The sequence below is a fragment of the Rana temporaria genome, chromosome 12, assembly GCF_905171775.1.
Source record: "Rana temporaria chromosome 12, aRanTem1.1, whole genome shotgun sequence".
Lineage (NCBI taxonomy): Eukaryota > Metazoa > Chordata > Amphibia > Anura > Ranidae > Rana > Rana temporaria.
In genome coordinates, this window is record NC_053500.1 from 65,345,182 (window position 1) to 65,368,402 (window position 23,221).

The 23,221-nt window shown below is 44.4% G+C and overlaps 1 protein-coding gene and 2 long non-coding RNA genes across 5 annotated transcripts in view; 2 read left to right on the top strand and 1 right to left on the bottom strand.

The window, feature by feature from the left end:
* Positions 1 to 22,431, top strand: part of RECQL5 (RecQ like helicase 5) — a 182,847-nt gene extending 160,416 nt beyond the window's left edge. For both annotated transcript variants that reach the window (XM_040330927.1, XM_040330928.1), the window contains 2 exons: positions 17,159 to 17,234; positions 19,335 to 22,431. In XM_040330927.1, the coding sequence (XP_040186861.1) occupies positions 17,159 to 17,234; positions 19,335 to 19,435 (177 nt within the window). In that variant the 3' untranslated portion in view covers positions 19,436 to 22,431. The remainder of the gene's footprint in view (positions 1 to 17,158; positions 17,235 to 19,334) is intronic.
* LOC120919002 lies at positions 1,471 to 1,919 on the bottom strand. The gene is made up of 2 exons (XR_005744494.1): positions 1,639 to 1,919; positions 1,471 to 1,520 (listed from the first exon to the last, which is right to left on the bottom strand). It is a non-coding gene; the product is annotated as an uncharacterized LOC120919002 (long non-coding RNA).
* On the top strand, positions 6,906 to 8,070 carry LOC120919000. 2 transcript variants are annotated; one of them, XR_005744493.1, is made up of 4 exons: positions 6,906 to 7,268; positions 7,387 to 7,433; positions 7,567 to 7,750; positions 7,852 to 8,070. It is a non-coding gene; the product is annotated as an uncharacterized LOC120919000 (long non-coding RNA). The 2 variants fall into 2 exon arrangements; XR_005744492.1 differs by lacking the exons at positions 7,567 to 7,750; positions 7,852 to 8,070 and having other exon boundaries at positions 6,977 to 7,268; positions 7,387 to 7,436.
* Positions 22,432 to 23,221: the final 790 nt, after the last annotated feature.

A 23,221-nucleotide genomic window follows, 5' to 3' on the forward strand; every position in this document is an offset into this window, starting at 1 on the left:
TTTGTTTCCTTTTTGTGCAGAGTTTCTGCAGTGACCGCATAAAGTCGTCCCTTGATTTTGGTCTCATGCTCTTTAAAGGCAGGTAACGCCAAAAAGGGTAAAAGTTTGGTATAAGTTTCGTCAATGTCCTTTTCAACCTGTGCCGATCTAGTCTTGTATTCTTCTATGAGAAGTTTCATCATGTTGGCAGTACAAAGTTGGAGGTTTAGCTCCCATTTCTTCCGGAACTCAGGATTTACATTGTCTAACAATGGAAAAATCTGAATCCGGAGACCATAGGGGTTAATATCTTCTCTTAGATATTTTTCAAAGCTCTCAACGTGCCAAAAGAGGGCTGCCTTCTTTTCAACCAGTCTGCCAAGTTGGCTACACAAGGAGGAAAGCTCAGACTGTATGGCCTCCCCCTTGTGATGACTGGCAGAATAGCCCTGCATTAGGTCATCCCATTCCTTGCCTTGAAACATGGTCGGTGGCGAAAATAAAAAACTGCACCAGATAAGAGTGTCTAATTGCTCAGAAAATTAGTGCAAGAGGACGTAATCCACAAAGAGTGTAACAAAGTATAGTACAAATAATGAATAAAGGTAAAAATTTGTACAATAATTCAAAGAATATATGAGGTAAGTAGCGATCAAACAAAGATGTAAATGGGGGGCTGAAAGTGGTGGTAAGCCACCTTCATGGGTATTTTCTACCCTGAATACGAAAGTATGAATAGAACATCTATTATGGTTTGGTCTCAAATAGTTGCCGACACCCCTGATGAACAGAAAAAAATGGAGGATCCCCCAGGGTGGGGCTTTTTAGGCAACAGTAGTACAAGTAGTCATGGTAGATACAAAATATATAATAGTTTAATAATAACAGGACGGTATCAAACAACGTATCAAACAACGTTCAGTAAACGTATATAGTACAAAGGTTTAAAAACAACACATTAATGGGGTGTATTGGAAAAAGGGTGAAGAGTCCACAATATGAATACTGGGCCCAACGCGTTTCGGGTTTCCTTCTTCAGGGACCGAAGTATGTGTGGAGTCAGAAAGTGTAACAAACAACTTTTCTAGAAAACAAATAAATGACAATGTGTTGAAAATAATAACTTACAAACATAAATATTAATTATTAAACTGGTACAGATAAGAAAAAATCATACCACCCGAGAAGTTTCAACGGCTCAGCACACCCCTTAAAAGGACATCGCAATCGGGACGCATGGCAAGCCTCAGATGGTAAAGAGAGGAGTGAGGACTGGCATCTAATATCAATCACAGCGTAGCAAGACCTTTGGCCCGAAGTGTCACAGCGTAAAAGTTTATTGATTGTATATATATTTTTACCTGTCCAAAATATAAATAAGAGGACAGGATAATATCAACGGTGCCGCAGGCAACAAAAACGCAAAAGAACGCAAAAAAGGATCGCAAAAAAGAAAGCTGAACCAAGATTTTATATATGAGGCTAGAGACATACCTGTAATGACAAAAAGTGGCCAGAGAGGTCAGTAGAGGGATCGGAAGCTAAAAAATAAATGAAAGAAATAAATCCCAGTTTAGAGATGTACAGAGTATAGGAAATGGCATGTAAAGCAATAGTATGGGGGTCAAGGTGGGAAACATGAAGGGACAAAGTACTTACATGGGAAGAAAACACAAGCAGTGTAGAGTGTGTACAGCTGCTGCAGCCATCCAGCAATGTCTGACATTGTGGGGCTGCTTGGCTTTTTAAATAGGAGAGGGGGAGGAGTAAGGTGGGAGGGGTCTGTAAAGGAGCCTGCGTTGCTATGGGTCAGTGTGGAAAAGGGGGCGTTGCCTCCAAGTGGGGAGAGGGGAGGGACAGGTAAGCCCTGCTCTCATCATGTGGGAGCCCGCACTAGTGACGTGCAGGGAGAAAAAACTATGTGTGGTATGCAGTGGGCGGGACAGAGAGAGAGGGCGGAAGATACGTCCCGCCCTCTCACCTCCGCCCACACCCACCGCCCAACAGCGCGGTAGCGTAGGCACGCCGCAATAGAGAGATATATGAGTGTAGTGAGCACTGGGCGGGACAGAGAGAGAGGGCGGAAGATACGTCCCGCTCCCTCACCTCCGCCCACACTAGCCTCCTGACAGCGCGAATGACGTAGACACGCCGCAGCGCCGTCAGGAGCTACATAGCAAGTGACCAGGAAGATCACCTGACACGGGGGTGGAGAATATGCAGATTAGTTGGTTGCATGTTAGAGAATAAGAAACGTATGATAAAGGGGGCATGACCATTACTAGTACAGGAGGAGAAGGGTACAAAAAGGGTCAGCTAGGGAAAAAGTAGTAAGAAGGATTGGAAATGCAAGATGCAAATAAAGGTTTTTGTTATAGAGTGATTTATAAACACGGTTGCTGCTCAATGCAAGCAGGAGTTTGTATATACAGTATCTTTATGTACAGGTATGCTCAGCCATAAAATTAAAGGGACAGCAATCTAAGAAGATGTTATATTAAAAGGATATTATAATTATGCAAGAATGGGGACACGTGGGCCAAAAGGTCCAGGGGCAAAAAGGAAAAAACAGGGGCATGAAAAATGTCCACTGTGTGATCCCTGCCACTGTTATAGGCGCAGGTATAGACCCATGGTCAAAGACACCAAAAGGTGCATGGGGACCAGGTCAAAAAAAGCCGTCTCCCATGGAAGGAGGACAGACGGCTTACGTGCGCCCAGCTAAGGAGTGACAATAAGGGAGATGCCAGTCGAGCCAAAATGCGCCTCGAAGGCAGCCCTCTTTTGGCACGTTGAGAGCTTTGAAAAATATCTAAGAGAAGATATTAACCCCTATGGTCTCCGGATTCAGATTTTTCCATTGTTAGACAATGTAAATCCTGAGTTCCGGAAGAAATGGGAGCTAAACCTCCAACTTTGTACTGCCAACATGATGAAACTTCTCATAGAAGAATACAAGACTAGATCGGCACAGGTTGAAAAGGACATTGACGAAACTTATACCAAACTTTTACCCTTTTTGGCGTTGCCTGCCTTTAAAGAGCATGAGACCAAAATCAAGGGACGACTTGATGCGGTCACTGCAGAAACTCTGCACAAAAAGGAAACAAAATTCTGGAGGGACAAACGGTCCTTCCAAGAAGGCAAAGCCTACAAATGGCAAACAGCATATTCCACCCAACAAAATTCCTCAAAAGGAGGTAACGCCTTTACTTCCAAAAAGGGCAATAAGGCCTCATCAAATGTTCCCAACAATGCCCCCACACAAAACTCCACTAGAAATAGGAATGCTAAACCGAAACGAGCCTTGTCGGACCAAGATGACAACACCATCAAGAAACGCATAGTACAACAGCCAGGACCCACCAATACCCACGCGGACTCCGAAAGATTTAATCAACACAGCAATTCCCCAGCTCAAAAAACCGGGCTGTTTCCTGTGTTTTCGACTTCACAACAAAGTACCCATGTTACTCATGAAGGACTAAGACCCACAATCAGAGAAACCACGGATACTGGGTTTTTTCCTCAAGTAGTTCACACACGGCAGGATACCTAGACCATCCTATATTGATGGATGATGAACCAAGATCCAATGTCGGTCTTGATATAATAAATCTCTCGAATTACGAACTCTCTACCGACGAAATGACACTACTAACCAAAGGCCTCTCTTTCTGCCCAGTGGCACCCCTGGACACTTTTGAAATTATAAAGGACATTCACCTGTTTGCAAGGAAGTTGTTACTTAAGAGTCTGTACTCTAAACCCAAAACAGAAATTTCTCCTACTAGTGCTCAACAGCACAAAGAAGACATGGATCTCCTTCTATCACTTTGTGACGAGGCAGACCTTTCTGATTTTGATGACATCTCAGACATAGAAACCCTTATGTCAGACGCCATCTCCACTCCAAGACCCGAACGACCCTTCAACACTTTGAAAATCAAGTCGGACAAGTTTCCTCCCTTGCAAACCAACTCAAACCTGGCTGCTTTCGTAGCACTCACGACAGCAGAAATCAAAAAATTACGAAAACCACCCAACACCAAACAGCTTGCTTACCAACCCATTGAGGCACTAGAGAAACTTAAAGACTGTCATTCACTCACCATCAAGCCCTCCGATAAGGGGGGCAACATTGTGATCCAAACGAATGATCAATACAAGGCTATGTGTAAAAAAATCCTTTGCAACCGGGATTGGTATACTCCCATTTCCACATCTACTATTATAAAGTTTGAAACTGAATTTTATGCTCTAGTGGATGGAGCCTTCTCCCAAGGTGCAGTGAACCATGATGTATGGGAGTTTATCCGCACCAAATACCCCAAAATTCCAACTTTCTATTGCCTGCCTAAAATCCACAAGGATCTCATAAATCCACCGGGCCGTCCCATTGTATCCGGCAGTGGCGCCCTAACGGAGAATTTGAGTATCTTTGTCGATTCACACTTGAAACCCTTTGTAACCCACCTCTCATCCTATATTAAGGACACCATCCATCTTCTAAACAAAGTTGAACATCTTAGAGTGCCTCCAGGAGCACTTTTGGTAGCCATCGACGTGGAGGCCCTGTATAGCTCCATCCCACACCCTCTGGGTTTGGCTGCTATACGGGATGTCTTACTTCCCATCTTCCGCGTTGATCGGAAGCTTGGGGAATTTCTCATTATGGCCTTGGAGTTCATACTCTATCATAGTGTCTTCTCGTTTGACGGCTCCCACTTCCTCCAGGTACAGGGGGGTAGCGATGGGGACCTCATGTGCCCCATCATATGCCAACCTGTACCTGGGGGAGTGGGAAAAATTATTCCTGACCAGTAATCCGGTAGAACCATTTATCCATCTTGTATCTGGATGGTTCAGATATATTGACGATGTCCTTATGAACTGGGAGGGATCGACCGAGGAGCTCGAGTCATTCATGTCTATCATGAACTGCAACGAGCTGAACTTAAAGTTCACAATGTCCTCCAGCGATTCCCAAATCCCCTTTCTTGATGTTACCCTACTCAAAAACCCTGATGGGTACATATCAACAGGGCTCTACAGAAAACCCACGGCGGGTAATACAATATTGCACGCTTCTAGTGCACACCCCACATCTTTGATAGGATCAATACCCTATAGTCAATATCTACGCCTAAGACGCAATTGTTCTACCCAGGAATCCTTCCTACGGGAAGCAGCTGGACTACGTGACAGATTACTACATAGAGGGTACTCGAAAAAAATCCTTAAAAGATCATTTCAACGGGCCAATGGACAAATCAGGTCACACCTATTAGTACAATCAGGCAAGAAGTCCCCTGTTGGTAGTGACACTACCAGACTTATCACTAAGTACCATACTCAACATCAAAAAACGAGAGGAATTCTCAAACAATTCTGGCACCTACACTGTTTTGACCCTCAACTTGGTCCTTTTGTACCAAAAGAGCCAGCGATAACTTACCGACGGGCATGCTCACTCAAAGACCACTTAGTGGCCAGTGAGTTCAAGGACAACTTCAGGAAAGACCCTTGCAAAAGGAAGGGTACCTTCACCTGCGGGGGTTGCTCCATCTGTCGATACATCAATATAGAGCGTGATATTGTACTACCCAACGGTCGGCCTTACAGACCGAGACACTTTGCCAATTGCAAGACATTTGGCGTAATATACTTACTCACTTGTCAATGTAAGAGGTTCTACGTGGGTAAAACCAAATTACCATTCTTTAAGCGAGCTTCCCGGCACTTACATGCCATGCGTTCGGCCAACCCAGACTTACCACTAGGGCGCCACATCTTGTCTCAACATAATGGACTTTTCTCAGGGGTTAAATTTTTAATCCTCGATAGGATCCATCCAAGCCCCAGAGGTGGGGATTGGAATAAGATCCTCTTGCAGCATGAAACTCGGTGGATTGCCGAATTAGAGGCTAATCTTCCACCGGGCCTCAATGAGCAGATCAGCTTTAGGCCTTTTTTGGAAGGTTTCTCCTCCGGGGGTTGTGAAAAAGACTGACCAAGACCACTCTATATTTCGGGGACCTTTTGTCACCGATTGTCTCCTTTCATTACCCCCTTCTCCACTCTGTCATTTGCCCATGTCAGTAATACATACTGGATGTTCCCTGTATTTATCACCATGCCCATTCATCCCTCAGTACACCCCCTGGGGATTCGCCTTCGAGGCGCATTTTGGCTCGACTGGCATCTCCCTTATTGTCACTCCTTAGCTGGGCGCACGTAAGCCGTCTGTCCTCCTTCCATGGGAGACGGCTTTTTTTGACATGGTCCCCATGCACCTTTTGGTGTCTTTGACCATGGGTCTATACCTGCGCCTATAACAGGGGCAGGGATCACACAGTGGACATTTTTCATGCCCCTGTTTTTTCCTTTTTGCCCCTGGACCTTTTGGCCCACGTGTCCCCATTCTTGCATAATTATAATATCCTTTTAATATAACATCTTCTTAGATTGCTGTCCCTTTAATTTTATGGCTGAGCATACCTGTACATAAAGATACTGTATATACAAACTCCTGCTTGCATTGAGCAGCAACCGTGTTTATAAATCACTCTATAACAAAAACCTTTATTTGCATCTTGCATTTCCAATCCTTCTTACTACTTTTTCCCTAGCTGACCCTTTTTGTACCCTTCTCCTCCTGTACTAGTAATGGTCATGCCCCCTTTATCATACGTTTCTTATTCTCTAACATGCAACCAACTAATCTGCATATTCTCCACCCCCGTGTCAGGTGATCTTCCTGGTCACTTGCTATGTAGCTCCTGACGGCGCTGCGGCGTGTCTACGTCATTCGCGCTGTCAGGAGGCTAGTGTGGGCGGAGGTGAGGGAGCGGGACGTATCTTCCGCCCTCTCTCTCTGTCCCGCCCAGTGCTCACTACACTCATATATCTCTCTGTTGCGGCGTGCCTACGCTACCGCGCTGTTGGGCGGTGGGTGTGGGCGGAGGTGAGAGGGCGGGACGTATCTTCCGCCCTCTCTCTCTGTCCCGCCCACTGCATACCACACATAGTTTTTTCTCCCTGCACGTCACTAGTGCGGGCTCCCACATGATGAGAGCAGGGCTTACCTGTCCCTCCCCTCTCCCCACTTGGAGGCAACGCCCCCTTTTCCACACTGACCCATAGCAACGCAGGCTCCTTTACAGACCCCTCCCACCTTACTCCTCCCCCTCTCCTATTTAAAAAGCCAAGCAGCCCCACAATGTCAGACATTGCTGGATGGCTGCAGCAGCTGTACACACTCTACACTGCTTGTGTTTTCTTCCCATGTAAGTACTTTGTCCCTTCATGTTTCCCACCTTGACCCCCATACTATTGCTTTACATGCCATTTCCTATACTCTGTACATCTCTAAACTGGGATTTATTTCTTTCATTTATTTTTTAGCTTCCGATCCCTCTACTGACCTCTCTGGCCACTTTTTGTCATTACAGGTATGTCTCTAGCCTCATATATAAAATCTTGGTTCAGCTTTCTTTTTTGCGATCCTTTTTTGCGTTCTTTTGCGTTTTTGTTGCCTGCGGCACCGTTGATATTATCCTGTCCTCTTATTTATATTTTGGACAGGTAAAAATATATATACAATCAATAAACTTTTACGCTGTGACACTTTGGGCCAAAGGTCTTGCTACGCTGTGATTGATATTAGATGCCAGTCCTCACTCCTCTCTTTACCATCTGAGGCTTGCCATGCGTCCCGATTGCGATGTCCTTTTAAGGGGTGTGCTGAGCCGTTGAAACTTCTCGGGTGGTATGATTTTTTTCTTATCTGTACCAGTTTAATAATTAATATTTATGTTTTTCATCTGTATGTTATTATTTTCAACACATTGTCATTTATTTGTTTTCTAGAAAAGTTGTTTGTTACACTTTCTGACTCCACACATACTTCGGTCCCTGAAGAAGGAAACCCGAAACGCGTTGGGCCCAGTATTCATATTGTGGACTCTTCACCCTTTTTCCAATACACCCCATTAATGTGTTGTTTTTAAACCTTTGTACTATATACGTTTACTGAACGTTGTTTGATACCGTCCTGTTATTATTAAACTATTATATATTTTGTATCTACCATGACTACTTGTACTACTGTTGCCTAAAAAGCCCCACCCTGGGGGATCCTCCATTTTTTTCTGTTCATCAGGGGTGTCGGCAACTATTTGAGACCAAACCATAATAGATGTTCTATTCATACTTTTATATTCTTATCATTACGGATGCGGCCAATGTGAGTGCTTTCCTTGTGTATCTTGTCCTCCCTCCCTCTCCCTCTTTCCTTTGTCTTTTCCTTTCTGATCATCCCTAGTTTTGTGTTTTTCCTTCCCTTCCCACCCCCCTCCTTCTTTTGTTTTCAATGTTTACTGCAACATTTTCACTTTTTGGTCCTTTTCTTTGCAAAAGATACCCAATCCCATGATTGGATGATAAAAATCGGCAGAGCTTCCCCTCCTTTACTAAGATCTAGAGCAACTGCACAGTATTTTCCTTTACTAAATCCGCCCTTAGGGTCTGTAATCCCTCCCTTACTAATCCTGCCCGGCTTCGCTCAGTGTCCTTTGAAGTATTGCTGTTCCCTTCAGCTATATGTTTTCTGTGATCAACTGTCACTGGTGGGTTCAAGCAGGATACTGGAAATCCTGAAGGCCTCTCTGGCTAATGAGCGCAGGTTTTTCCAGTTCATCAAGCATACTGGTGTTCCCTCTGTGAGGATCCTGCAGTCGGCAATAACAACCCTGTCTGTGTTCCGGTCAGCACAGAACTCTGCTGTTCAGGTCAGGCCAATACACCTGAGGATTCCTTGCTGAGTTATTAGGGCCAATGCTGTGGCAATGTTTGTCTCTGAACACTTACATGTTGTACCCGAGGCTGTATGTGGTACATGCTACAGGAGCTGTTGTAGCTGGCTGGGGATTGTGTGAAGAGAACAGAAAGTTAAATTACTTTAAAATGCAACAATCTTATAGTTGGGTCTTACCCAGCCAAGGAGAGCTTACTCCTTCTCCATATGAGCACATTATATTCTTTATACATCAATTGCGATTTTAGCTTTGTATGTGATTTCAAATGCATGTATAAGTATAATATGGTTTAAATGAATTTTGTCTATATAGTTACAGTGCCTTGAAAAAGTATTCATACCCCTTGAAATTTTCCACATTTTGTCATGTTATAACCAAAAATATAAATGTATTTTATTGGGATTTTATATGATAGACCAGGGGTCTCCAAACATTTCAAACAAAGGGCCACATTATTGTCCTTCAAACTTTAGGAGGGCCGGATTGTGACCAGCAGGGGCAGAAAATGTCACAGGCCCAGCATCAGTGAGAATAAATATGGCCTCAGGGTTGGTGGTCGATAGGAGGAGGAGTATTCCCCCTATTAGTAGGAGGAATAGAATCCCATCATTGGTATCATTGGAAGAGATAGTTCCCTATTGTTGTTGTCAGTGGAAGGAATAGTGCCTCATATCAGTGGGAGGAATTGTGCCCCAAGGGCCAGATAAAGGCTAGCATAGGGCAAAATTGCTCCAGGAGCATTAGTTGCAAAATGTCCTCTGCTGTGGTGGCCTGGCTGCTGTTAGCCCAGTTAGAGGCCGACAGGGACAACTGGCATGCCCATTCCGCGTAAGAGTCTTTTGTGGTTTTGCGTGAGTCCCTGAACTTCTGTCGGTGGGACTCTGGGGTTACTGCATAACGAGCCAGGAGCACTTCTTTAACCCGGGCGTAGCTATGGATATCCTGATCTGGCACGGTCCGGAAAGCATCAGAAGCTTTGCCTGACAGTTTGCCTGACAATATTGCGACCCACTCTCTTCTAGCTATTCGGTGCAGGTTACATTGTCGCTCAAAATCTGCCAGGTAGTTATCAATCTCACAGTCCTTTTCATCAAAAGCTTTAAAAGCGCTAAACGGAATCTTCCTTGTGTCTGCTGTGCTGTACTCACTGTTTGGAGAATGTGCGGCTGCTTGTTGGACTGCTGCCAGTTTTAACTGTAGCTCTGCGTCTCTTATTTGTTTAGCCTCCTGTAGTTCTGCGTTTCTTATTTGTTTAGCCTCCTGTAGTTCTGCGTTTCTTATTTGTTTAGCCTCCTGTAGTTCTGCGTTTCTTATTTGTTTAGCCTCCTGTAGTTCTGCGTCTCTTATTTGTTTAGCCTCCTGTAGTTCTGCGTCTCTTATTTGTTTAGCCTCCTCCGCTAACAGGTCCATCACTTTCAGCACCACATCCGCCGTTGGGTTCGGACCGAACCATGCTAGCTTCTCTCTCATTACTTTGTTGGCTGGCGATTCCTCCTCCTGAATCACTGGTGTCTCCATCTCTTGTACTGCTGGCGTTGCTGCAATCCCGTCGTCCTGGTCTAGCTCCATTAATTCTGCTATGATGACCCGCTTGGTTTTGTTGCTAGCAATCCTTCCATGAACTTCCAGTAGTTCTTCCAGTGTCTGCTTGGAATCCGGGTGTAAAGGGGAATAGAAGGGAAAATCCCGCTGCTGCCAACCAGTTGTGACGGTATTACAATGATATCCCCGTCAACGTTCCCTTCTTCCCATAACGAAAATCACCCCAATATTCCAAGAGGAGGAATATTCCTGGAGTCGCCCAGAAAGCCACACATGAGACAAGCTTACTGCTGCAACAACACAGACTTTAATGGTTTTCTTCTCAGCTTTTTATACAGTCCAAGACATTGAAGCAACAATGAAATCTCCACCCCCCCTAATCGCACACTAAGGCTAATTACTAAAACATTCTAGACAGGTCGGCACCGACTGATAATCATCATGTCTAATCACTGCACATTCCTTAAACAGCATAACAACAAACCACCTTCACACCCTTGAGTTTCTTAGGCAGACGTTTCGTCTGCATCCAGTTTGACACCTAGTAACACCTCTGAGCATCACTAGGTTGTAGACAGCGTTGTCACACAATTAAAGGCCTTTCAAAAGCTAGCCTTATTTAACATATGAACAGTCTTTACAGAGAGAGATGAATCACACATGAAAACACCTGTTACCTCTAACCCACAGCATTAAATTAGCAGGGAGAATTAAACTGGAGCATATATAGGCAATTGCATCACAGGGGGTCTCATCCTTTCCTCCCTTCCCTCCCTCCCTCCCCTCCGGGCTCTCTGAGCTAGGCTGACTGCTTCACCTGTGAGGGAACTGCGCTGTACGTCTGCTTACAAATGCTATAAGCTGTCATGAAAAGTTTGCTTACCTGTGTGTTCCCCTCCATGCTGTCGGTGGCCATTTTTGCCTGTGTTTCACACTGTTTGGCCTCTATCTGTCGCTCGGTGGCCATGTTTTTGTGGTCCGCGCCTTGTTTGGCCTCTATCTGCTAATCGGCTGCCATTTTGCCTGTGATCCACGCTGTTCTCTGGTCCACGCTCTGTTTTTGCCTCTACCTGCCGCCCAGCGGCCATGTTCTTGTGGCCCGCGGCGTTGTTTGGCCTCGATCTGCCGCTCAGCAGCCATTTTCTCACGGTCCAAGCCGGATCATATCATTTTTAAACGGCACAAGCTTGCAGACACAAGCTACTCAGTGGTCAGACTGACACAGACAGCTAGCAATTGATGCCCCTGCCCCGATGTATCGGATGCTATGTCGGCAATCCTAGATGCTTTTTTTGCCAAGGTGGAAGCGGCGTGTGGGAACACGGGGGGTAATAAAGCACCTGCTGAGGGACAGAAGCGTCCCTGGTTTCGCAAGCCCAACAAGCCTGCAAACAAATCCACGTCCGCATGAAGGTTTGGGGAGACGTCTTTGCGAATTTGTGACCCGTTGGACATCGCAGATCTCCGACTGGTGGGTTTGCAAAGTAGTTTCCTCAGGGTACAAGATGGTGTTTCTCTCTTGCCCACCAAACAGATTTTTTTCCCCTCCAACCTCCAGCTTCAGCCGTTGGACAGCCCTGTTTGGCGCAGTTCAGGATCTGCTGTTACGTGGGGTAATTATTCCTGTCCCAGTACAGGAACGATTGCTTTGTGAAGGTACAAGGATTCTGTATGTAGTCGGTTCGCTCTGTTGTCGCTGCCCTCCATCTGGAGGATTTTATGGCATCCTTGGACATCAAGGTATCAGATGTCTGAACTTTGCTGTCGGGGAAGACCACTACCAATTTGTGGCTCTCCCCTTTGACCTGGCATCGGCACCGAGGGTGTTCACCAAGGTGCTCTCCCCGATTTCTGGCCCTACTAAGAAAGCATGGCATCGATATCATGGGATGTTTGGATGATCTTCTGAGGGCCACTTCAAGCTCAGAATTAAAGGTGAGCGTGTGTCTATAACCTGTCAAACCCTCCGAGATTTTGGTTGGGTGCTGAACACTCAGAACACTCAGAAGTCAGTATTGGTGCCAACTCGACGCCTAGTGTATCTGGGATTGATTCTGGACTCCTCAGAGGCGAAAGTTTTTCTCCCTGTGGTAAGGTTGCAGACTCTTCGGGCTGCAGTTTGGCAGTTGACATCCCAAAGATGGTCGTCACTCCGCTTTTGCATGAAAGCCCTGGGTCTCATGGTAGCCTCCTTCGAGATAGTACCGTATGCTCAATTTCACACTCGAGAGTTGCAGAAGGAAATTCTGTCCAGATGGGACAAGTGCCCAGCATCCCTGGATTGTCAAATCCGGGTGAGCCACCTAGTTGGGACCTCCCTGGTTTGGTGGCTGACATCACCGGCACTTCTGTCCGGGAAGTCGTTCCTTCCATTTCACTGGATGGTGGTCACGATGGTCGCCAGTCTTACCGGTTGGGGGGGAGTCTGGGGGGTCCAGTCGGCCCAGGGTCACTGAACTCCGCAGGAATCCCACTTTCCGATCAATGTCCTGGAACTCCGGGTGATCAGGCTGTGCCTCTCCACATGGTCTCAGAGCCTCCAGGGGCGTCCAGTCAGGATCTAGTTTGACAACGCCACGGTGTCAACCATCAAGGAGGAACAAGAAGCTTGGCTGCAGAGTCGGAGGTCTCCCACATCCTGAGGTGGGCAGAAAGGAGCAAATCGGCCGTATACATTCCGGGCGTGGAAAACTGGCAGGCGCACTACCTGAGTCGCCAGATGATGGACCAAGGAGAATGGTCTCTGCACCCGGAGGTGTTTCAGCTCCTTTGCCAAAGATGGGGCACGCCAGACGTAGATCTCCTGGTGTCTCAATTTAATTGGAAGGTATTGAAGTTTGTGGCCAGGTCAAGAGATCCATGAGCAGATGCGACAGATGCGTTGGTGGCACCGTGGAGTTAGTACCGGCTAATCTATGCCTTCCCTCCTCTGAAGCTCCTTCCTCATCTGCTACGCAGAGTGGAGGCAGAGGAGATCCCAATGATTCGAATTGCTCCGGATTGGCCTCCGCGTCCTTGGTACGCCGACCTAGTGCATCTAGTAGCAGACGTCCCTTGGCATCTACCGCCGAGAGAGAACCTGCTGTCGCAATGTCCTATACTTCATCCTGCTTTACAGTCGCTGGCTTTAACGACATGGCTATTGAAAGCCAGGTGCTAAGAGACCGGGGCCTGTCGGTTTCAGTGATTTCTACCATGAGGAGGGCTCGGAAGCTATCCTCTAGGAAGATTTACCATCGCACTTAAAAAGCCTACATATCCATTTGTGAGGAAATGAGGTGGAATTTGCATACTTATTCGGTTTCCAGAGTCCTGCTGTTCTTACAGAGGGGGGTGTACCAAAAGCTTGCCTTAAGTACGATCAAGGGGCAGATTTCTGCCCTGATGGTCTTTTTTTCAACGACCAGTTGAGGCTCACTCTCTAGTGAGTACGTTTGTGCCCCTCCGGTCCAACCTCCCCTACCTCCGTGGGACCTGAACTTGGTCCTCTCGGTGCTTCAGAAACCACTGTTTGAAAACTTTAGGAAGATTACCTTGTTGACACTTTCTCAGAAAGTGGTCTTTTTGGTGGCTGTTGCGTCAGACGGGTTTCTGAGCTGGCAGCCTTGTCATGCATCTGATCTTCCACAAGGGTAAGGTGGTGCTGCGTCTGCAGCCGTCTTTTCTTCCTAAGGTCGTTTCAGCCTTCCATTTCAATGAGGACATTATACTTCCATCCTTGTATCCTCGTCTGTCGCACCCTAAGGAGGCGACGTTGCATTCCTTGGACGTTGTTTGAGCTTTGAGAGTATACTTGTCTGCTACTGCTCTGTTCCAGAGGTCAAAATCGTTGTTTGTTTCAGTGGCTGGTCCTAAGAAGGGCCTGGCGGTCTCGTCGGCCAACATCTCTAGGTTGATCCGACAGATCGTGATTCAGGCTTACTCCATAAGGGGTCGGGCGCCTCCCTTTCCTGTCACTGCGCATTTGACCAGGGCAATTGGTGCCTCTTGGGCTTTCCGACATCAAGCATCTGTTTCCCAGGTGTGTAAAGGGGCGACCAGGTCGTTCGTTCACACTTTCACTAAATTCTACAAGGTTAATGCGAGTGCATCTTCGGATGCTTCTTTCGGCCGCAAAGTTTTGCAGGCGGCTGTTTAGAGTTGCAACTCCTCACTTGAGGAGCTCTGTTTTGTTTTGGGGTGAAGTAATTTTATGCTGTTCCCAGCCCTCGTTTTTGACACTGCTTTGGGACGACCCACTTTGTCAAGATTAAGGCTGTGTCCGTCCATGAACGAAAAGAGAAAATAGGATTTTTGTACTCACCGTAAAATCCTTTTCTCTGAGTTCATGGACGGACACTGCACCCACCCCTCCTTTTTTTATGTTTGTACTGCTTTTTGACTAACTGATCTGCGAGATGCAGAGAGAGGAGCTATACCCAGAGGGACCGCACATGGTGTGTGATGTGTTTAACACTTTCTATATGTTTCTGCCTAGTCACTCCTAAATGAAGGCCAATACCCACTTTGTCAAGATTAACCACTTCCATACAGGGCACGTATACACCTTCCCGCCCAAGCCAATTTTCAGCTTTCAGCACTGTCGCACTTTGAATGGCAATTGCGCGGTCGTGCTACACTGTACCCAAACAAAATTGGCGTCCTTTTTTCCCCACAAATAGAGCTTTCTTTTGGTGGTATTTGATCACCTCTGCGATTTTTTTTTTTGCGCAACAACTAAAAAAAGACTGAAAATTTTGAAAAAAAATTACGTTTTTATTTTTGTCTGTAAATTTTTTTGTAAATAAGTACGTTTTCTCTTTCAATTATGGGCACTGATATGGTGGCACAGATGAGATGGCACTGATGGACATCGATGAGGTAGTACTGACGGGCACAGATGAGGTGGCACTGATTGGCGGCGCTGATATGTGGCACTGATGGGCACTCATAGGCGGCACTGATGGGCACACATAGGTGGCACTGATGGGCACACATAGGCGGCACTGATGGGCACTCATAGGCGGCACTGATGGGCACACATAGGCGGCACTGATGGGTACACATGGGCGGCACTGATGGGCACTGTGGGGTGGCACAGATGGGCACTGTGGGGTGGCACAGATGGGCACTGTGGGGTGGCACAGATGGGCACTGTGGGGCGGCACTGATGGACACTGTGGGGCGGCACTGATGGACACTGTGGGGCGGCACTGTTTTCCTTTTGTTGCCAGTCAGTGCCCATTTGTGGGCACTGATTGGCATCTTTATTTTTTTTTCCAGACTTATTTTTTTTTTTTTTCAAACTTTTTTTTTTTTTTTTTTTTAGACTTTTTTTTTGTCCCGTTTTTTTTTCTTCCTGCCCTTCCCTGGTGGTCCAGGGTGGGCTTCCCTGGTGGTCCATGTGGCGATCCGAGGGGGGGCTGCGCTGATAAACAATCAGCGCGACCCCCCCCTGTCAGGAGAGCCACCGATCGGCTCTCCTCTACTCGCGTCTGTCAGACGCTAGTGAGGAAGAGCCATCAACGGCTCTTCCTGTTTACATCGTGATCAGCCGTGGTTGGTCTCCGTGAGAGACTCTTTACCGAGATCGGTGTTGCGGGGTGTCAGACTGACACCCCGCAACAATGATCGCCGCGATGCGCGCCCCCGGGGGCGCGCAGCGGCTCAGAATCCTGAGGACGTCATATGACGTCCAGTCAGGATTCTACAACCACTTTGCCGACGTCAATTTGTCATTGGCGGGCGGCAAGTGGTTAAGACTGTGTCCGTCCATAATTTAGAGAAAGGGATTTTTATGGTGAGTACAAAAATCCTATTTTGCCATGTATTTGCCCACTCCATTATTTTGTTCAGGTCTTTTTGTAAAATTCCTATATCCTAATGTGAATTTATTGCCCTACTTATCTTTGTGGTGTTCGCAAAAACTGAAATCGAGCTATGTATAACATCCTCTATCATTTATGAATAAATTTAAACAGAATTGGTCCCAAGACAGAACCTTAGGGTTCCCCATTTGCCACTCCAGACCAGTCTGAGTACACGTTATTTATCACTGCCCTTTGAACACGCCCCTTTAACCAGTTTTCTATCCAAGAACAAACCTTATGGTCCATGCCTGCAGACCTCAGCTTGTAGATTAAGCGTTTATGGGAAACTGCATCAAATAGTTTTGCAAAATGCAGGTACACCTCATCTACCGGCCTCCCCCTGTCCAGATGACAACTCACTTCCTCATAGAATGTTAACAGATTGGTCTGGCAAGAACGATCCTTCGTAAACCCATGCTGATTACTACTAATGATACTGTTTTCATCAGCAAATTCTTGTATATTGTCTCTTATAATCCTCTCCAATAATTGACCTACTATTGATGTTAGGCTGACTGGCTTGAAGTTTCCAGGAATATGTCCATGCCCTTTTTTTGAATATTGGTACATTGGCTTTTCTCCAATCAGTTGGTACAATTCTCGTACAATAAAGATATAGGGCTTGTTCACCCCAGTGCAATTGTATAACCTGGCCTCTGGTGTGCTATGTGAAGGGAGTAGTACTAACCCGTCATAGCACTTCTGCATTGGGAAACTCTGCCCATGGCAGACCAACATAGGCCCTTCGTATGATAACATTTGGAACATGAGTATGGGAAATTGTATTTCGGAAATCTCGCCAATGGTAAACAAACATCAAATTACAAGGGGTTTTACCTATTCCTCTCTATCTCACGGTCTGCTGTTATAGTTATTTCTTTATTAGAGAAGCATAAATGTGTGAAAATATAGTTCAATGTTACTGCAGATATTTGCACTAATATAATGCAATGTATTCATTCCTAATAGGACCTGTTTAAAGGATGCGCAAGGCAGCTATCTCACCACTTGGCTGGGGATAACAAGAAACCTCTGCGGAAAAATGGTGAGCCTCCCTGTATCCTCTGAGGAGGAACATCCATCTATACAGAGTTTATTAGGTCAAGTAGGGCAAAATATGTTGAGTCTTAAAGAGTTACTCCACCTGAGACGTATATATTTCATTTCTGATGAGTGAGTATTGTGCCAGGTCTCGGGGTATATACTAAAGCTAGTTATACACTGTGAAACAAACATATTCCTGCGTCCACACAAGCAAGGTGGAGAAATCAATCCCCCACTAGGACATTGTATTCTGACAGCTGTGCCCACTGTAGATGCTGATCAAGTTCTCCAGCATGTTCTTTCAGCAGAAGACCATCAAACGATTGATTTACCGAGATTGGGTGACCACACACTGATGGAGATTTGACCAGTCTCTGCTGAATACATGGAATTTTGATCACTGTATGGTCAGCTTTAGGCTCAGCACACGCCTGCAAATATTAAGAAAAACATTTTTTTTTATGTTATTTAATACAAGATGTTGTACTAGAATATGACGAGTATAAGTACAAAATGTTGTACTAGAATATGACGAGTATAAGTACAAAAATCTGCCTTCATGTCAGCTTCCTGGAATTCCCTCCAAAGTAGCACTAGACCCCTTTCACACTGGGGCGTTTTTCAGGCGCTTTGGCGTTAAAAAAAGCCCCTAAATGGGAAGGGGTGCTTTAGCAGCGATGTGTATTCAACGATTCTAAAGCGCTGCAAACAAACACATTGGGATTTCAGATGAGTCTTCTTTCAGATGCTTTATAGGCACTTTTTTTAACGCTAAGACCCCTTTCGCACTGGGGCGTTTTTCAGGCACTTTAGTGTGAAAGCACTTGGGCTTTCACATTGGGATTGCAGATGCAGCTTCTTTCAGGTGCTTTACAGGCGCTTTTTGTTTAACGCTAAAGCGCCTGAAAAATGCCCCTGTGTGAAAGTGGTCTATAGCTTAGAGAGGGAGGACCAGCAGTGGCATTGCACAGTGTTGTCAGTCTGTTTCTGAGCATGCTTACAGCAGAGCAGTGTGCTGCTTCTACCTCTTATAACTTTACATATACTTTGACGATGGGGTATTTTATTCGATCTGAGATGATGGGTATAGGCAATTACAGATGGAGTATTTTATATGATCTGAGATGGCAGTTAAAGTGCAATTAAAAATTGACTATTTTATTTGATCTGATATCTAAGGCATAGTGCAATTTAAAGTTGTGGTATTTTATTTCAGCTGACATACCAGGTATAATGCAATTTAATCATGAAGTATTTTTTTAAAACGGATATACCAGGTATAATGCAATAAAAAATGTGGTATTTTGTTTAATCAGAGATGGCAGGTATAGTACAAATAAAGACGGGGCATTTTATTTGAGTTGATATACTAGGTATAGTGCAATTAAAGATGGAGTGTTTTATTCGAGATGATATACCAGGCATAGGGGTTGATTTATTAAAACTGAAGAGTGCAAAATCTGGTGCAGCTGTATATGGTAGCCAATCCGCTTCTAAGTTCAGCTTGTTCAATTAAGCATTGACAATAAAACCTGGAAGCTGATTGGTTTCTATGCTTTTTGCACTCTCATTTTAGTAAATCAATCCCCAGTGCATATGAGGATTGGGTATTTTCTTTGTCTAATATACCAGGTATAGTGCAATTGAAGGTGGGTAGTTTCTTTGATCTGATATACCAGGTATAATGCAATTGAAGGTGGGGTATTTTCTTTGATCTGATATACCAGGTATAATGCAATTGAAGGTGGGGTATTTTCTTTGATCTGATATACCAGGTATAATGCAATTGAAGGTGGGGTATTTTCTTTGATCTGATATACCAGGTATAATGCAATTGAAGGTGGGGTATTTTCTTTGATCTGATATACCAGGTATAGTGCAATTGAAGGTGGGGTATTTTCTTTGATCTGATATACCAGGTATAGTGCAATTGAAGGTGGGGTATTTTCTTTGATCTGATATACCAGGTATAATGCAATTGAAGGTGGGGTATTTTCTTTGATCTGATATACCAGGTATAGTGCAATTGAAGGTGGGGTATTTTGGTTGATAAGACTTATTGTTTAGTGTGAATCTTCATTCATCTATTCCTTCTCTTTAGTGAAAGAAGACGCTCAGAAGCTGATCAAGGCATTTTTTAAGAACCGGCCAAAGTGTGAGAGTGAGACGGATTGGCAGGAGATGCTGCAAGCTGCCACCTAATGCCAGTACTGAAGAGCTGCCACCATGTACATGACTTATCTATGCACTAACAAGAGCGCTCAGTGGAGCACACAGCTACCTCATACCACCTGTTGTACTATTCATCAGTCTGTGTGTGTCCCGCCTGTTCTCTGCTGTCCTACCCATTACATTGGAATGGTTTATGTCGGATTTAGACCAGTCTTTTTTTTGTTCCTTTCTGTGCTGCGCTTCCTATAAACTTCTCGTCAGTACAGCACCAAATAGTGATGTTGAGGTAATAGAGGGGACAGAATCATCACTGTGTACATTTTTGTGGTCTGTTCTTCCTTGGCTAAATTATGAATTCTTTTTATGTTTAGGGAACCCATGCAAACACCACATTGATGTTTCCTATAGAGGTGAAACCAAAGTTATAGCATGGACTGCTGCTTATAGATGTCAATAGTCGACTCTTTTTCAGATACTGCTACTGTGGTGCCATCTTGTGGATAATGATGGCACAACTACTATCTTGTCATACTACTGTATCACTGAACAAACAAGAGTGACTTGGTTGTGCTGCTATTGCTTTTTCATGCTGATTCTAGGAACAGTAGAATTATTTGCTGTTAAAGTGTATGGAGGTATAACAATACAAGTGCTGGAGAGTAAACGTCATAGGGTGCCAGGCTGCACTTGTTTTGTTAGAATAAGGCTTCTCACTGGGCTGGCTAAGTAGTAATACAAATACTGACTTTCTGAAAGGTCAGGCACATTCCTCTTGTGACAGTTCTTTGCCTGGTTACTAGATCTCATATAAGATTGAACTTAATGTCATTTCAAAGGTCATTTTCAATTCTTTCACTAAAATTAATCCTGGTGATCATGCCATGAAGATTACCCAGATTTCTTATAAGAAATCTGGGTAGTCAATTCAACACACAATGATACAGGTATTTATATAGCACTGACAATTTCCACAACACTTTGTACATTCAAATCAGCGCCTGCTACAATCTAAGGTCCCTAACTCACATGTGTACATATACTAGGGCCAGTATAGACATGAGAAAATTGACCAACCAGTATTTATTTGGAGTGTGGGGGGGGGGGGACCCCATGCAGGCACAGGAGAACATGCAAACTCCATGCAGGTAGTGTCCTGGTTGAGGTTTAAACCAGTGACCCTGGTGCTGTAAGACAGCAGTGCTAACCCCTAAGCCACTGTGCTGCATGTAATGTTGTCATGTTCCACTGTTTTTACCATCAGGAATCTCGTTCTGAAAACTGCCATGCAGAAAGTGACTGCAACAAGGCTACAGGAGATGAACGCTACTGAGATAAAACAGTTTTTCATTTTTTTTTTTAAACATGACAATTGTTTGACATGTAAACAAAAGTAGAAAACGCGGTGGCAAAAAAATAGTAAAGCCGCAAGCAAAAACAGTCAGACATGCTGTGCAATAGGACTTGGGGACAAGATATGCAGTACTAATAGTAATTACACTAGGTAATCAAGTATATAAAAGTGAAAGTTCAAAAAAGTCCAAAAAGTAGTATGTGCAATTGTGACAGTGGTTCCGGTCACAGGCAGATCACATTCCACCACCAATACAAGATGGACTCTTACCTATATTCATGGACACCATTACGGAGTCAGATGCGCATAATACAGTGTGTCCACATGTGCCAAAATTCCAAACCTCCAGGAATCACAAATGATCCAAGGATCTCCCAGTAAAATCACATATAATTCAGGTACATCTCAGTAGATGTGATGGAATAAGGTGTCACCATGAAAAGCTTACATAGTATAAAACCGCAAAAGAGCTTTTATTGATGCAAAAAGGGTGATTAAAAAATACTCCCATAATTTATAATACAATCAGCACAGTCTTTAAATCCAAGGCTCCCAAAACCATACATAAGAAAGGTCATTTACAGAGCAGGGGAAGTGTGGTGACGACACGTATGTTCGCTCCGCCATACACGTTTCATCATAACTGACGCCATCGGGATCATATTTGAATACCTATTGTAATCACTATTAGCGCTGCATATCTTGTCTCTAATTGGTTAACATGTAATGCTTTAGAAATCTAAATGCCTACTTTAAGAAGTCTCCAGCAGCACAGGGAGAAGGAGTATTCTGACAAAACCGTTACATTCTGTCAGCTATGACGCATATTCTGCAGCACTTACCTTAATATTTTTTCATCGTACAGGTTTATTTTATATTCAGACTTTAATTAAAAGTACATATCCCCCTTCCCTCTCGTTCCTTGCACATCATTTTTTTTTATTTCTTATTGAAAAACATTCATCCAGATGGTGCGCAATTGTCCTCTGTCCTCATCCTGTCGTCTCTCCAGCGACATCCTGTGGATGAAGTAGAGTGGTGCAACCATGTCACACAGCAGTGACGTACATGTGTTGTCAGTACTGGAAGATTGGGGAAGATGTGCTAATGGCTACACATTGCAGAGAAGTTCAAGTGGTGGAGCCATACCTTTCTGTAAGTCGATTTCCAGTGTTCAGCTAGAAAGTGTGGCAGCAGCTACTGGACTCTGCAGACTTTCTGTAGGATACAGAAAGTCAATATTACAGCGAAAGCTGTGTTTTTTTTTATTTTTAACAGGAGTCAGTAAATTTAAATTGTGAAGCTGGAGTAGAGCTTTTATTTCCATACCCATTTTTGTTTTTAACAGGAAAAAAATTTGCTTATGTTTAGGGGTTCAATGGGAAAAAAAATAAAGTTTGCACATTAGTAATAAAACAAAGACGGACACTTGTATTGCTCGAATAGGAAGGCTTGCAGGGATTATGTCTTCATTGCTGCTTGTGCATATTCAATATGAATGTGGTGCTTTTTTAATAGCCATAGGTATTTGACATTACTGTTATTTATCTGACGCTGGAAGAGGTTGGAATTGCCTTAAATTTCATGTGTTGTTTCACCAAGCCATACATAAACCTTCGACTACAAGAAAACGCGTGTAATCACTTACCTTCATAAAGCAATTTTTATTCTTTAACAGTTATTTCAGTTTCATAAATTTTTTTCAGATTTTACTATAAGCATAACCCATCGAAAATTGCTAAAGCTGAATACCAAGCAAACCGCTAAATACACAGATAAAGTACCGGTATATATAAGGGAGCTGATTAACCTGCCAGAGTTGTGAGTTTTACACAGCACAGTCCTGTCTGCCAGAGAAATGTTACTGTAGTTATGGATTTGCAGTCCAGGGACCTCGCCTGTGGAATGCACTACCAACCACCATCCGACTGGAGTCGGACCACTTGGCCTTCAGGAGAAAGATTAAAACCCATCTCTTCTGAGGTCAAGGGGTTCCTTACCCATGAAATGTATACAGCGCCCAGAGGCGATTCAGTTCGCATGTGTTGCGCTTTACAAGTCTCTCTCTCTCTCTCTCTCTTATGTAACCTCTACAAGTCTTGCCCCTCCCCCAACCCATGACTGGACAGTTAAAGGAGAAAGTGTTAATAGGAAATATTACTGCTACAAAAAAAGTGACAGAATTCAATAAACAGGATAGTGGAAAATGTAGCGCTAAAAATACCAACATTGGACAATAAACCAAATGTTAAATGTGAATAATAAACTATATGCAAAAAATCTATCTCTGATATGGTGAAATATGAGACAAAATATTAAATAGTGAAACCAAAGTGAAAAACGTCCCAAAGGTGAAACAAGTGGTAAGTATGTATAAAGTGCACCCCAAGAAGTTGTTGCTCCAAAGTGGGGTACAGTGGCCTTAACAGGCACCTAGAACCTCAAAGATGGTATATCCTCCACAC